This window comes from Musa acuminata, chromosome BXJ1-7 (genome assembly GCF_036884655.1).
Source record: "Musa acuminata AAA Group cultivar baxijiao chromosome BXJ1-7, Cavendish_Baxijiao_AAA, whole genome shotgun sequence".
Lineage (NCBI taxonomy): Eukaryota > Viridiplantae > Streptophyta > Magnoliopsida > Zingiberales > Musaceae > Musa > Musa acuminata.
Genome location: NC_088333.1, coordinates 12,817,137 through 12,832,358, shown reverse-complemented (window position 1 = coordinate 12,832,358; position 15,222 = coordinate 12,817,137). Strand labels below are relative to the sequence as shown.

At 38.6% G+C, this 15,222-nt stretch overlaps 1 protein-coding gene across 3 annotated transcripts; it reads right to left on the bottom strand.

Moving 5' to 3' along the window:
- Positions 1-3,002: 3,002 nt before the first annotated feature.
- LOC135586817 (probable inactive purple acid phosphatase 28) lies at positions 3,003-7,142 on the bottom strand. Of its 3 annotated transcripts, none has more exons than XM_065192133.1 (4): positions 6,902-7,142; positions 6,672-6,819; positions 4,737-5,128; positions 3,003-3,570 (listed from the first exon to the last, which is right to left on the bottom strand). In XM_065192133.1, the coding sequence occupies exons 1-4, from the start codon at positions 7,082-7,084 to the stop codon at positions 3,127-3,129; spliced, it is 1,167 nt and encodes a 388-aa protein (XP_065048205.1). In that variant the 5' UTR covers positions 7,085-7,142; the 3' UTR covers positions 3,003-3,126. The 3 variants fall into 3 exon arrangements, with proteins under 3 accessions (XP_065048205.1, XP_065048204.1, XP_065048203.1); XM_065192132.1 differs by adding an exon at positions 5,740-5,913 and having other exon boundaries at positions 6,028-7,045; XM_065192131.1 differs by having other exon boundaries at positions 5,740-7,045.
- Positions 7,143-15,222: the final 8,080 nt, after the last annotated feature.

Sequence of the window (15,222 nt, the reverse complement as noted above, 5' to 3'; positions counted from 1 at the left end):
CTCTCTCAAACAAGTCTTACATCAAATGTGAGATACAGCAAAAGCGAAAGAAAAAAAACGGAGGCTGTTTACTTTCAAAAAGTCCTAAATACCTCAAGCTTGATTTCCGCTGGAGAAGTTCTGAAGTCACAAAAAAGTGTTAGCTTCATTTCCCTTCTTTATTCCATCTTAATAATATACAAAAATTATATATATATATAATCTCCTGATACAACTTATCTAAAGCTCAATTATTCCTACTTTGACATCCATGCATACCAAAAAGAAAAAGAAAATCAGGCTTGGATCAGATTATTCTGTATCATGTCTCTTAAATCTCCTTATTCATCATTTTATTCTACAATCCCTGAGAGAAACAACCTACATTTGAGGAAAACAGGGGAAAGATCAGGAAAAAGTGGAGTAAAAGGTGAGGACTCACACAGTGACATCTCTACATATGTTTCCTTTGGAATAGACCCAACAAGGAACTACCTGCTGCAGCAAATAGCGCCACCCAACATTTGCCTGGGGCAATAGAGGAGTCTGTCTCATGGTTCAAATTTCTTCTGCCACTGTAACCCTAAAAGCCTAAAAACATCAAAAAAATATTCATGGTAAGATTACTTAATAATCCCTTTCTATATTAATTTGTATTATAGAATAAAGGATCTCTAGAAAAGAAAATTCACTTCATCATGTAAATGATTTCTGGTACCATAACATTTTTATCATGAGAAGAACAGTTTGAGTGCAGTCCCAACTCAGAAATAGTTAATGTTACCTAAGATAACAATTTAACCTGATCAGCTTGATACAAAACCTAGATAATACGTGAAATTATAAATTCAGTTCTTAGAATTTGCATGACATCAGAATTGCTTGTCATGGCAGAGGGAGACATAAATCAGATGAAAAGCAAGTGACAATGTTCATGTCTTCTCCACTGGGTACTGCACACTGGGGGAGAAACGAGAAAAGTGGTGGAATGTTTTCTTTTTTTAATTTTCTACATGTTTTTTTTCCCTTGAGAATCAAAAAGGCATAGCCACCTCACAAGAAAAGAACACAAGTAAAAGATTGGGGAAAGAGTGAAAACGAAAAGAGATGGGATTGACATTGTAGCTTGACAGGTAAATAGCATAGGAAAATAAAGCAGCAGGGGATGCTAGTGATGCAGCAAAATGACAAGAGGGTGAAACCCAAGACCCTAAAATTCTCCAATAGGTACTTGAGAGGGAACAGCACAGCACAGAAATGCAATACTCTCTTTCTCTCTCTCTCTCTCTCTATATTTATATATATGTATATGTATATATATATATATGTATATACATATATATATATATACATATACATATATATATACATATACATACACACACATATATATATACACACATATATATACATATATATATATATACATATACATATACATATACATATACATATATATATATATATGTATATACATATATATATGTATATGTATATACATATATATATGCATTTTCTCTCTTTCTTTGGAAATCCCTTGGATTCTCTTTGCCAGTATAAAGCCCACCATTCCTGTCGACGAATGAATTGTAGACCTTTTGTTCTTCTAGGTTCAAGGCTGTCTTTGTCATTGTCAAATTGTTTATGTTTTGTTTTGCTTCCAAGTAAAATGGGGACAAAAGTTCCCTTCACTATCAATCTTTCTTTTCTTTCTTCTGGCAGAATAAAAACCTCAATTGTTAGTCTGTGTCAAGACACCATATGAGAATCTTTTGAGTAGGCAAAAAAAACAGAAAAGAAAAGCTTATCATCTTACAAGCTTCAAGAAGAGAACTTGACTAAAAGATAAAAAGCAATAGAACCAATACATGATAACAGTTTGACTGCAAATAAATAAATCTTTAAGCTTTATAGAATGGCTACAATATTCTTACACAAAAATACACTCAACACAATTTGCTTTCTGTTTAATGCAAGTCTCACAAGTAAATGTAATTGAATTTAAAGTAGAACAAACATGACACATTGTATGCATCTAAGATTCTATGGATTAAGCTTGTTTCGTAATGGCCATCTGAAAAAAAAGAAAAAAAAAAAAAGACAATCCAGACCATGACTACATATGAAAATTAATGCTGATGAGAAGACAAAGAGCAAATTCCACTAATACATGACAAATTGACAGTGACAGAACATTACACATTCACAAAGAAAATGCTATAAATTTTGTGACTATATGAAGATACAGTACAGACATTTATGGCAGTTTCAGATGTCGAATCTGACCAAAAGTGATTTCCCCCTGCAAATTTGCATATATGTTCCAAACCAGGATTATTTTGAAGATGCTGATGAGACATAGCCTTTGGCCGTATTAGCAGGAGGCTGTTGTTCACTGGAAGCAGCAGATGTTCTATTCTTCGGAAAAACAAAAGACTAATAGAACAACAAACAGTAGGAACCATCATTAATGGAGAACTGATCAGAAAAAACAAGACATAAAAATATTAAAAAAGCTTGACAAAAAGAAAATTCAAATCTTACTTGAAAGTTGGAACTACTTATTTTCAAAGTGAGACTCTATTTGCATCTATATTTGCAATCAAGCATGCATCAGAAAAGAGCCACATTATCTTAGTGGCTCTGTGATCAACAATTACCATATATATTTAAGCTACGTTCTTTACCTGACAGCCAAATAACCCACCCACTCTAGTTTAATAGTTCGGGATGTAATTTTCATGTCTCCACACTAGAATTTTCTGAAATAAACTAATCCACAATTATCTACAGAACTTTCTGATCTGTGTTTAGCATTAAACCAAATCAACAATTCCTGAATTCCAACTTGTCACATACACAATCATCTGATCACCAAATATCTGATGCAGGATTTTTTTATCTGTATAGTTACTCCGCTTTCTCATCAAGAATTAGCTCACAAAGCAACTGTTTTCTTCCATTCTTTGACACAAGACAGCAACTGAAGTTAAGAGTCAAATAAATTCTTAAGCACTGCAAAATTTACCAATAAATGATAGGCTTCCTTCATATCTCTTCGCCAATGTAGGTAACAAAATTGAAGTACTGATCTAACAATGATATACAAAATACAAAACTATACAAAAAATGGCAATTGGGCACTGATCACAAATATAATGTTCCAGGTTGTAGATGATCATGGCTCCAGAGCAATTGCTCATCGATTTTGGTCAGCTTGTCATCGTCCAGGCGCTTCCAGGTCCTGATTGTCTCAACCCCCATCCATGCCTCCTTCCCTTTTGCAAGATGGGCAGAGATTACCCTTGCTCTCCTAGGCCAACCGACTCTTCCATACCCGTGGTAACCAAAACCTCCTCCATAACAGAACCATATACCATTTATTTTGCCACAAAAGTCATTAAGATGATCGTGGCCGATGAATACTGCTTTCACATCTCCCATTGAGCTTAGGGACTGAAGGATTCCTGATTTGACAGAAGAACAGGCGACTGCCTCTTGAAACTGACCCACAAAACCCCTAAACCACAGGTCACGAACCTCTGGAATGGGGATATGGAAGAATGAAAGTGCCGGAGCTGGATACCTGCTCTATTATAGATTTGATTATATCTTAGTCCATTTAGCAAAACAATACATCCGACATAAAGATTGTTTTAGCCTCATAAGAGCCTTTCTCTTTGAATAACATAAAATGCAAAGCATGATTTGCATAAAAGTCATCATGTAAGAGAGCTTTGCTGGAAAAGCAGAGAAAATATAGATTCTTCTTTCTAAGAAAAAAGGAAGTATATTTCTTGGTGGCAGCAAAACAAGATTCCAACAATGCTAGATTTTCTCACTAGATTTGTGTATACAGTACACAACTTGGAACATGTTAAAATACAGTATCTTTCAAATTCACATAAACTCAGGAAAGAATTCATTACCGTAAAATGAAAGTTGATTACTTGGACCTTGTTGCTAGTCAAAATTTGTCAGCATGACAAAGTAAACTTCTTTTTTCTTTTGCCTAGAGGTATAGATCATAATTGATTTGATAAACATGATATACAAGATAAAAATTTTGTTATTTGGTAGCTCTCAGTAATCTCATTTTAACTTAATATCATGACAATTATACACAACTCACCATATGTATCTGATCGAAGCCAAATTATTGCACAATGTTAGCTTTTGTTCTCAGTAATTAAATGTTTTATATTATGTAGCCAGATCCATTATTTTCATTTGCCAAATCTAACTCTTATAAGCTTCAGAATCAGTTATGCATTTGATGTTGGTATCAATATAACACTGCAGACAAAAAAATCATGCAGAAACTAAAGCGGCATTTTATAGTTCACCAAGAACGCTACATTTTCTCAGCTACCGCTATAGTAATATCAAAGGGAAAACAAATGGTGCTTGAGAAGTCACTAATAAGCATTCAAGGTTATGGGCTTCTACAAGGGTAATTATGTGTTAGGAGGGTGTATTTACTTAACAATTCAATGAGGCCTTAATGTGATTAGAAGGCCCAGATTTGATTACCACATCTATCTCAACAGTTTCTTGCCTGAGTGGAGACAAGGTGAGTCCATATCTTTCTGATGTATAACAGGAGAATTACAAAGGTTTTGCCGTATATCAGAAGAAAAGAAAGAGAGAGAGAGTGAGGGTTGGGGGTCAAGGAGGGGCCTTAATGCATGTAAACGGGCTACATCCTCGGAAATAAATTTGAACATTAAGCTTAAATTTTCATAAATCACTGCTACCTGAAGCTCTTCAGAAATAGTGTGAAGCCAAGTTAGTTGAGAATCCCTAATCCAACCATATGTTCTGACACCACTGACCATAACACGATCACCACTGTCAAGGAAATAGAGATTTAGCACACTTGTGTTAGCCAAACCCGATCCCCATGCTCCATGCACCCTGATGTCATAATTTCCATATCCATCGACCACAAAACCAGATGGGTTTACTTGGGACACTGAGTAATCCATTAATGAGATGAACGACATCAATTCTTCTCGTGTCATGGTGGACTCTTGGTCATGATTGCCCAAGATTGGAGCCCAGGGAGTCCTGGACTCCATGGCAGGCCTAAAAACCTTGAAGAGTGATTCAGCAGCATCAGTAGCACTGGCTCCAAATATGTTATCCCCTGTTTTAGATGAGAAGATGATATAGAGAAAACTCAGTTAGAAACACCTGATAAATTATTTTCTGAGAGTCAAAAGTCCAAATAGAACAGAGAGAGATTTAGTAGAAGAAGTCTAGAAGGAAACCTTAGATAGCATGTAGCTAGAGGTCTGTCAGAAATAACCATAATCCATAAAAAGAATGATTGTCTACCGAATCAACAGTGTCATCTCTAAATGCAACATCTATGAATATTCAAACAAGTGAAGGTATAGAGACCTCTGATTAATGACATCCATAGGCAAAGAATTATTAAGCATATAATATGGATAAGAACATATCTCAACGATGATAAATGATTCAAATAGCCGATCTCAAATAATTTAGACTTACAGTTTTTTTTTGTTTTTGTTGTTGCACGACAAGAAGATCAAGAAGGTAAGGTAAAAGAAAATGCAGTAAAATGAATCTAAAGAGATGCTTTATTTATCTATACTATAATCGTCTCTATAAGATAGTCTCCTATCATCAAAACCTCTGCTATTATCTAGCGACTTATCTTTGTCTTCAGGGTTTTCCCTGGATTCGTTGACTTTTGTATAGTGCTTCGTTGCAAGTTCCTCTGTGCCTTACCTACTGGGCAAATCATCAGACATAACATGCCTGGAATCTTGGGCCTCTTCCTTCTTCTTGCTGCCCTCCTCTCCTTTCCATCCTTGTAATGACTACTCTCTCTCCGGCTTGATGTCTTTTCGGACTTCTCCTTCACTGAGTCATTCTTCCTTCCATGATCCTCACCCCTCATGCCTTTGGACTTCTTCTTCACTGAGTCATTCTTCCTTCCATGATCCTCACCCCTCATGCCTTCGGACTTCTTCTTCACTGAGTCATTCTTCCTTCCATGATCCTCACCCCTCATGCCTTCCATGATCTTGAACACTTGTCCAAAACAGGCCCAAATTCCTCTCCATTCCACCTCTTGTGGTATTCTCCTGGCCACCGTCCCACAGATCAGCAACCACGACCACCACCTCGTCCTCACTTGATTTGCGCTTCTTCTCCTCAGAGGTATCCTCATTGCTAGAACCCATCACCTCTTTCCCAGCGTGCTCATTCGAGGGCCTTCGCTTCTCCGGCACCGAATCCTCCTCCCTAGTCCTCTCCAGCGGTCTCTCATCCTCCTCGGAGTCGGACCGGTCCCTCAAGTGTTTGTGCGACTGGTGGGATCTGTGCCGTGGACTCGGCGGCATCTTCCGGCAGCCCGAAAACACTAATTGAAGAAATAACCGATCGAGCGATCGGAATCATCTGACGAGCAAACAAGCCCCTCAAAGAAACGCGCCTTCCGCACGATAATTCACCCAGAATCAGTCTACCGACGAGGAATAGCGGATCGATGGCCTCCGCAACGGCGACCCGAAAAGATCGAAGAAGAAGAGAACAAGAATACGAAAGAAGACAGGGCCAGAGCAAATGTATCTCCAGTGCCCCCTCAATCCGCGTGAAACATGGAATCTTCCATGCGAAAATCGAGGTACCAGAAGAGGAAGAGTCGGTAGGAGAACCTGTGAAGGCGATCAAATCCGGTTTCTCGGCTTCGATCATCCTCTTGAGGAACAACGTCGAGTTGAGATCGGAGCAGCGGGCGGCCTCCGAGGGCAAGACGTCTCGGCATCGGGTCACCAGCCCGTTGCCGTAATGCATATCGGCCACCTACAAGATACACGGGCAGGAAATCCTATCTTGATGGTAAAAAAACCCAATCCTTGGAGTCGGGCTACGAAGCTCAACTTACCTGGAGGATCTTAAAGACACCATCAGAGCTGAAGCGAAGGGGGAGCTCCGCGGACCTCTTGACCCTCACCTCAGCGTCGCCGCCTGTAAACGCCACCCGCAACACGAATAAGACGAGGGGGACGATGAAAAGGACGAGAAAGAGATCGACGAAGAAGGTCCGACGCCACGGACGGCGACGCATCCTCCTCTTCTGCGAGCTCGCGATCTGCCCTACGGGACGAGCTGAAGATCCACGGCCGTCCGACGAACATCGTCCGTTGTCAGATCAAACGGTTCTTGATGGCCCCGGACATCGAGACCCTTCCAAGTAGCTACACGTGGCGGATTACTGCTCGATTGTTACTAAATCAAAAGTGTTTTTATGTTTCTTCAAGATTTACATTTTTTAAAATTGCTTAAAATTAAATATTTAAATATTTTTTTTATTAAAAAAACAATAATATTATTTCCTATAAATCTGAATAATTAAAAATTAAGAATATATTAATATCTTTAGCAAGGGAAATCAAGTTAAAAATACATGGACAATCCTCCGAATTTTCATGGGAGGTTTCATCATGAAGCCCAGCTCATATAATCCTTATGATGATGAGATGCAGATCAACCTCTCCTCTGCAAAGATGTGTATATGTGAGTGCAAGGGGGAATATATTTATATTTTTAATATATATTTGAAAAATAATTTGAGTGAATATATAATTATGAAATACTTTGAGTAGTTGATAATTAATAGATAAAAATTGTATTATAAGTATGTATTGATGTAGATGTTGTTTGATAAAATTATATTTTAAATTTTTATTTAATATTATATAATAAATTTACTCTTCAAATATTTTTAATATATATTCAAAAATAAATAAGTAATTTTTATTTAAATTAATAATTAAATAAAATAACATAAATGAATGAATGAATGTATATATATATATAATAAATAAAAATATAATAATATAAATGAATGTAAAATTGCCTTTAAAAATAAATAAAATTCCATCTATGAGAGGAGTTGATGAGAGACGAAATGAGGGTTAGGATCCTATTATATAGTGATACTATTGTGATTTTAAAGAATGTCATAAGTACTTTGAAAATTTTTTAAAAAATTATTAACATCCTACAAATGTTGAAATATTAAATGTTGTAAGGTAGTATAAGTATTTAAATATTTACAATGCAACATCCAAACTAGATATAATTCTTTTAAAAAAAGTTTCAAGCACTAATTCATATTTGAGATGTGAGTTGGACCATCAATGCACATTTCTAATATATTCCTAAATGTGTCTATAATCATTTAAACTGGTTTCATTATACATAATAACCATTTCATATATATATATATTAATGATCCTCAATCATTTATACTATATTCACTACATAAGTATAATTGGTATTATACTTTATGGAGAAAAGATTCCTTCTAATAAGACATGTGATAGCCCAGTTAGCTCCAAGAGGATATAGGACAAATATAAAAGAAAATATTTTACTTGTACTTCAGAATACTTCTTCTGGGTTAAATCCAACATAAAATATCCTCCAAATTATAATAATTTAAGATGAATAAATATTTATTAAAATATTTTCATTTCGTTTCACGACTGAATAGAGCATTAGAGGAATCATCGAGAATCTCATCCGAACTTAGATTTTTATATGGGTCAACCATTAAGAAAGTATCTAAGCACTCCTTAGTAATCAACCAAGCATTTGAGTATCATTTTGGATCATATCAAATTTCTCACACATACCCAAAATCAAATTAAGTCAAACTAATCCGATTATTACCAAACATCCACAACATCAAGAAGAAAAGTGGTCTTCATCTTTTTCCTTTACCAAAATAAAAGTCAATCGTTAAATCAACGATATTTTATGGAGCATTTAATGGTTTAAAAACTAATATACAAAAGAAATTTGTATCCCTGAAATAAGAACAGTAAAGTAAATATATAAGTAAGAATTTTTTTTTTATTGATGAATAATTAAATATAGATTTGAAAAAAATATAAAATAATTTTTTTAAGATGATATGATTAAATACTAACGAGACTTATAAATATTTTAGTCAAAAATGATTAAACAACTATGTGCGGCATGAGCTGTAAAAAAATATTATAACTATAATAAAATAAATTCAAATGCTTTAATTTTAATAAAAAACATAACTTCTTAAAAAAATTATTAGCATTAATTAAATGAGAGAGAAAAGAGTGTAGTAATTTATTACCATTAATTAATTCAGAAAGGGTTTGAATTAAATGAGAGAGAAAAGAGTCCGTGTCATAATACAGTTTACCATTGTACCCTTTGGTACGTACTAATTTATTAGCATTAATTTGTCTATTAAATGGCTACTCGACATTTGCACAACTCAAAGGCTGCACGAGTACGATGAGAAAATATATTTCTTCTCAGTAAACAGTGTCACACAATTATTTTGCATTTAGGGTGATTGTCTATATATATATATATATATATATATATATATATATATATATATATATTAAGGATCAATATTTTTTACATGCTCCTCTTGTTTACTTATTCCTGCATAAAGTCTTATTTTCCTAAAATGATTAAAATATATTTAAATTGGATAATAGGATCGCTCAAATCGAAGAAAAAGATAGATCGGACCCTATACTGTACAAAGAACCTTACGAGCCCTAAATAAAAAAAAAAAAAGCCCTACGTATTATTCTCCACGACCTAACATTTTTCTCTTGAAGTCATACAAACATTTGAGCTCTTTGTCCCAGCTTGTGTGTCATTGATCTCTAAAGTTTGATCGTAAGAAAGAGGGTTTCTTTGTAGTTGTTTTTATCTTCATCTTTGATCTCCCACAAGCAAGCCAACTAAGAGGAAGTGATTATAAATTCTTTCTCATGGCATCTCCTAACTCTCTTTACGATGGTTAGGACCTTTTTTTCTGAGCTTTTGAATAATGTTTATTGAGTCAGTTTAGTTCAGTTAAAATCGGATAGAAGTTTATTTAATATTTAATTATTATTAAGAGTCCAAGTCCTGAAATAGTGATGTAACCCTTTCTTTAAATCAATCAATCAATCAATGAAATATTATTCCAGTTTGTTATGACAAACCTTAGGAGGCCGATCCCCTTAAAGCGATCAAGGAGGCCAATCCACTCAAAGTGATCATTATCAAATCTCTTCTTTCTTTTACGATAAAATCTTAAGGTTCTATCATTTGGTATTAGAGCTGTGATCCTCGGCATTCTCACTGCAGTTTGTAATCTCAAAAAAAAAAAAAAAAAGGAAAGAAAAAGAAGAGAGAGAAGAGGTCGGTAACTGTTAACCACACCCTTATTGCTTCCCTTCTCCATCACCACCGTCGCCGCAAAGGCAACCCGTTCCCCACCGTCGCCACTGCTCCTTAGAGCAACGATCCTCGACATTCTCGCTGTGTTCTAAAAAAATTTAAAAAAGAAAGAAGAAGTCGTAGCGACGCACCCCTGCTTTCGGCCAGCCCACCGCCGCCCACCGCTGCAAGTTGACTCCACCGCTACCATTATACCCCAGCCGCTCACCGCCGCTCATTTACCGCCGGTCGTGTCCCACCCGAGCCACCACCGCTGCCTCCTTCTCCACCGTCGCCCGACTCCCCTAGGGTCGCAACCGCAGTCGCTCGACCGTCCCTTCTCACGGCGATCAAAACAAGGCAACCACGGCCACCGTAGCCCCCGCCATTTCCTCAACCGCATGTGATCCCTCGATGTCACCAACGCCTCCTTCCGTAGTGCGTCAAATACAGAGCAATGTTGCCTTCCATCCATGCCACCGCAATGGCGCTACCCCAGCCACACCACCATCGCTACCTTCACTTGAGTCGCAACCGTCACTGCAGGTTGTCATCACCGTAGCCTCAACCCGGCTGCTCGACGATCGCCCCCTTAGGTCGCAGCAACTGTAACCACACCGACCTAGTCGCCTTCCAACACTCAGCGCTCTTACCCCACGCAGTGATAGAAACAGGGCAGCAACTCTTCCTCCAACGGAGCGACCGTAGCACTACCCTCGGCGTCTACCTCCTCGGCAACTTCACATCGACAGTGCTGATACCCTTGACCGACATCAAAAATAGGAGTTGATATTACAGATTTGTGGTCTTACGTAATGGCCACCGATAACTCAGTGAAAGCACAAATAGAAACATTGGAAATCAGAATTGAGAATCGACTGCAAGAAATACTTAATGATTTCAAAAAAAGCATATTGGAGAGCCTCAATAAATTTTAACAAAATAGGGGCTCAAGTTCTACGTTGCATAGATCTGAAAATACAGGAAAAGGGTCTCAAATTTGTGACACAAACTACTTACACATGAAGGTGGAATTTCCAAGATAGAAAGATGGGGATATGAGGTGACAAATTTTTTTTTTTTCGTTTTCACAGAACCCTAGAAGAATCTAAAGTAGAAGTAGCCTCAATCCAGCTCGATAGAGATGCAATCCAGTGGTACGATTGATATGGAACTTTTCACGGAGTTCTTTCGTGAGAGCAGTTCAAAAAAGAGCTTCTTGTTCGCTTTGGCCCATCCGAATATGAGAATGATGATTGCCAATTCACCAAAATTTGTCAGACTTCTACAATGTTGGAATATCAGAGTAGGTTTGAAAGATTATCAAATTAAGCTAGAGATTGGTCGGAACGATAACTTCTGGATACATTTATTTAAGGGCTTATTCCAGAGATCCGGTGTGAAATTAAGCCTCATCAACCCCGCACTATGATAGTTGCGATCTCATTTGCATATCTATATGAGAAAAAAATTAGTAAGGAAAGATAATCAAAGGGTTTGTTCTGTGATGAAAAGTGGAGTATGGAGCACCGATGTAAACAAGGGCAACTTCTAATGATTGAACCAATTGGAGAGGAACCGAAAGCTAAGAATATGGACTCCGATCATGAAGGTATAAATTCTAATGAAGATTTTGGACCTATCATACATACAATACATGCATTAGTCGACTACTCTAACCCGCAAACTATGAAAGTTAGCGGAATTCTAGAACATCAGCTTATTATAGTTTTGATTAATACTGGTAGCACTAATAATTTTATAGATAGGAAAGTTACATCCCGATTAGCTTACTGCTAGTCATAAGTGCCAAGCAAGCCAATCACGTGAGTAATGACACGTGTGACTTGATACAGAATCTTTTTGCTTATTATATTTTGGCGTATATCACTTTATAACTATTGCATAAAAAAAAAACAATATATATATATATATATATATATATATATATATATATATATATATATATATATATATATATATATATATATATATATATTGTGATGTCCTTGGATTTGTGCAATGGGAATCAGATCGTGATGAGATCACGATAATGAGATCGAATCACCTTTAAACACATCATAAATAATCTCGGTCATAGGTTACTCGAGAGGGACATCGTGATAACCGGACAGACTGGTGTGCTGTATACCCGTCCATACGATGGATGCAGCTGGTCTCATAGCTGCTCGTGTAGGGACACTAGGGATACAGTACAGGTGCTCATTGGAGAATAAGTTCACTGATTGATCTGCTTACGAAATGCTGGATGGTTGATGATGCCTTATTGTCAAACAGCGATTCCGTAGTCTTAGTGGTGTATCTGGTCCTTAGACTTGAGACACCACGGATTTCCTGTATGAGTGCTCCACTCTTTAATACCAGACTTATAGGTTTGGCTGTCCCAGATCTAGTACAGCTAGTCATTGGGAGTGGTAGTCGACCTTACGAGGGCTATTGAGTGTCGATAGAGGATCATCCACTCTCGGCGTCATGAGAGGAATATCCCATGTGTTCTTGCTCAGACAAATCCCTGGCCAAGGTCATTCGGGTTGAGAGAGAAGGAGTTCTCCGGGAGAATCCGATTATAGCGAGACTCGAGTAGAAACCGTATGGGTCTGACAGCACCATGCTCGATATACGGTCTTTGGGATATTAGAGGGATGAGGGACTATAGGTAAACGGTAACTGAGGACAGACAGGTCCAATGGATTGGATCCCCCTGTATCGTCTGGGGACTACGGCGTAGTGGCCTAGTACATCTGTAGTCGATGAGTCAAGTGAATTATTACAGAGATAATAATTCACTGAGTTAGAAGGAGTTCTGACAGGTATGATTCACGGCCAGCTCGATATTGGGCATAGAGGGTCACACACATATGGTAGGTATTACGATGAGTAGAGGTTCTGATATGAGATATCCGACGGAGCCCTTGTCTTATTGGATGCAGATCCAATACCCACTAGGGGAGGACCATTAGGGTTTGACAGGGGACCTCTATAAATAGGAGGGATTCAGAGCCTTATAGGCTAGAGCCTTTGCTTGTCTTTCCTATTCTCCTCTCCCTCTCCACCTCAGAGCAAGCCTGAAGTTTTGAGGAGCGTCGTCGCAACCCTGCTGTGTGGATCACTGCTAGAGAACCGTTAGAGAGGAGGACGCTTGACCTCCTTCACCCTCTCCTAAGGATTTGCAAGGCAACATGGATATACGATCTCCCTAGGTAACACAATATACTCTATACGCAGTTTTAAGTTTCACGGATTTTGCGCACCAATCTTCGCACGACGACAAACATCTCTTTGAGAATCGAGGATTTTGTTTTCTTGTTCTTCTGCTACGCATATGATGTCGCCCTCAAGATTTCCCAACAGTGGTATCAGAGCCAAGTTGTTCGTGCGAATGATTGGTTTTAAACTGCGTGTGTTGTGTTTAGGAAGAATTTTGACGTCAAAATCGTTGACGCAAAAACAAGGAAGGGCAGCAACAGTTGCTGCCCTCGATCTGCGTGCATGCAACGCAGCCGAAGGCGGGCAACAGAGGGGCTACGTCTACAGCAGCCGCCCGGCGGCCTGCTTGCGTCCGGCGGGGCTGGCAGCCCGCGGGCAGAGGTGCCTGCGGCCGCTTCTCCTGCGGGGTGAGGCGCCGCAGGGCTCCCGCGGGCGAAACCCCCCTAGGGGCGGCCGCCCGGCGGGATAGCACCGCCTGCGGGCGTTGCCCCGCCGGCAGAATCGCCCGCGAGGGCACCCACCTACAGCGGCAGCGCCCCTCCCCTCGTCGCACAGGCCGTCGCCAGCAGGGTGGCGGCGGCAGCAGCAGCAGCAAAGGGGAGTAGGGCATTAGGGTTTTCTGGACAAAAGATAGTTTTGCCCCTAGGAATTTGAGAAATTCTATTTTCTGTCTTTTGTTCAAATTATGAAAATACCCTTATAAATTTAGAAATTTCCTATATATCCCTAATTTCATAAAATACTAATTAATTAAAAGGTTTAGTTAATTATTATTTTTTATTATTATCTAGTAGTCCTACATGATATGATTATTTATACATGTGATGTATGATGTATGGACGGATGATCATGGACCGTGTGATGTGTGTACTTGTGATTATTATTATTGGGATCTACGAGCCTTCATTATATTTCTCGTTTATTGTCGGGCCTACGTGCCTATGATTAAGTTGTAATCACATGAGGAGGCGCAGCGGGAGCGTGGATGCGATAGCGGGACCCACGAGATGGACGATCACAGGGCATGAAGATGCACCGTTGCACACATAGATCTTGATGTGAGTGATTAGGCCTACTGGCTCGGGCCTAATCACATTAGGTTGTGGTCCATGATCATATGGTGTGATTGCTTATACACATATTAGATATGTATATATATTTGCATGCGATGTAGATATATATTAAATATGTATATGTATGACATGTCATATTAGGAGACCAAATCATATAAACATCTCTCGATAATATTAAGTCGGTAAACGTGAGGCAATTAGATTGACCCGCGTGGCCTTCTATCGTTATGAGTAGGAACCGATTCCCGGTGTAGGTTGAGTTGGTCGAGTCCCTCGAGACTCACCTATATCGCGATTCGCTATTTTACTTACGACATAGAGATGCCACCGGTGACCTGAGGGCATGGTATGCTTGGTCGAGTCCCTCGAGGGTATATCATCAAATCAGACTCATCTTGTAACGAAGGTGTTGACTTAACCGAGCATCATGGTTGGTCGAGTCCCTCGAGGCCATGGTGATTCGGAGGCCGAACAAGACGGGAATCACAAGGAGTTGTGATCGGCAAGAGTTGCCTACCTTTTAGGCTTAGTGTGATTGGTCGAGTCCCTCGAGGTTACACTAAGACGCTGATTGGATCTTGATCCCCACTAGAAGTCTGCCGGAGACTTCCGTTTCACGTGCTGAGGGTATCGCGTGACTCATTAGTAAAATAGTGGGAGCATATTAAGATAGAAGTCCATATCTTGATAGTTT

Excerpts from the sequence above, each read along its gene's own strand:
- LOC135586817 (XM_065192131.1), bottom strand. The coding sequence starts at position 6,184 with ATGAGGATACCTCTGAGGAGAAGAAGCGCAAATCAAGTGAGGACGAGG. Across the intron at positions 5,129-5,739 it reads TCTGATGATTTGCCCAGTAG|GGGATAACATATTTGGAGCC; the intron begins GTAAGGCACAGA and ends CATCTAAAACAG. Across the intron at positions 3,571-4,736 it reads CTATTTCTGAAGAGCTTCAG|AGCAGGTATCCAGCTCCGGC; the intron begins GTAGCAGTGATT and ends AATCTATAATAG.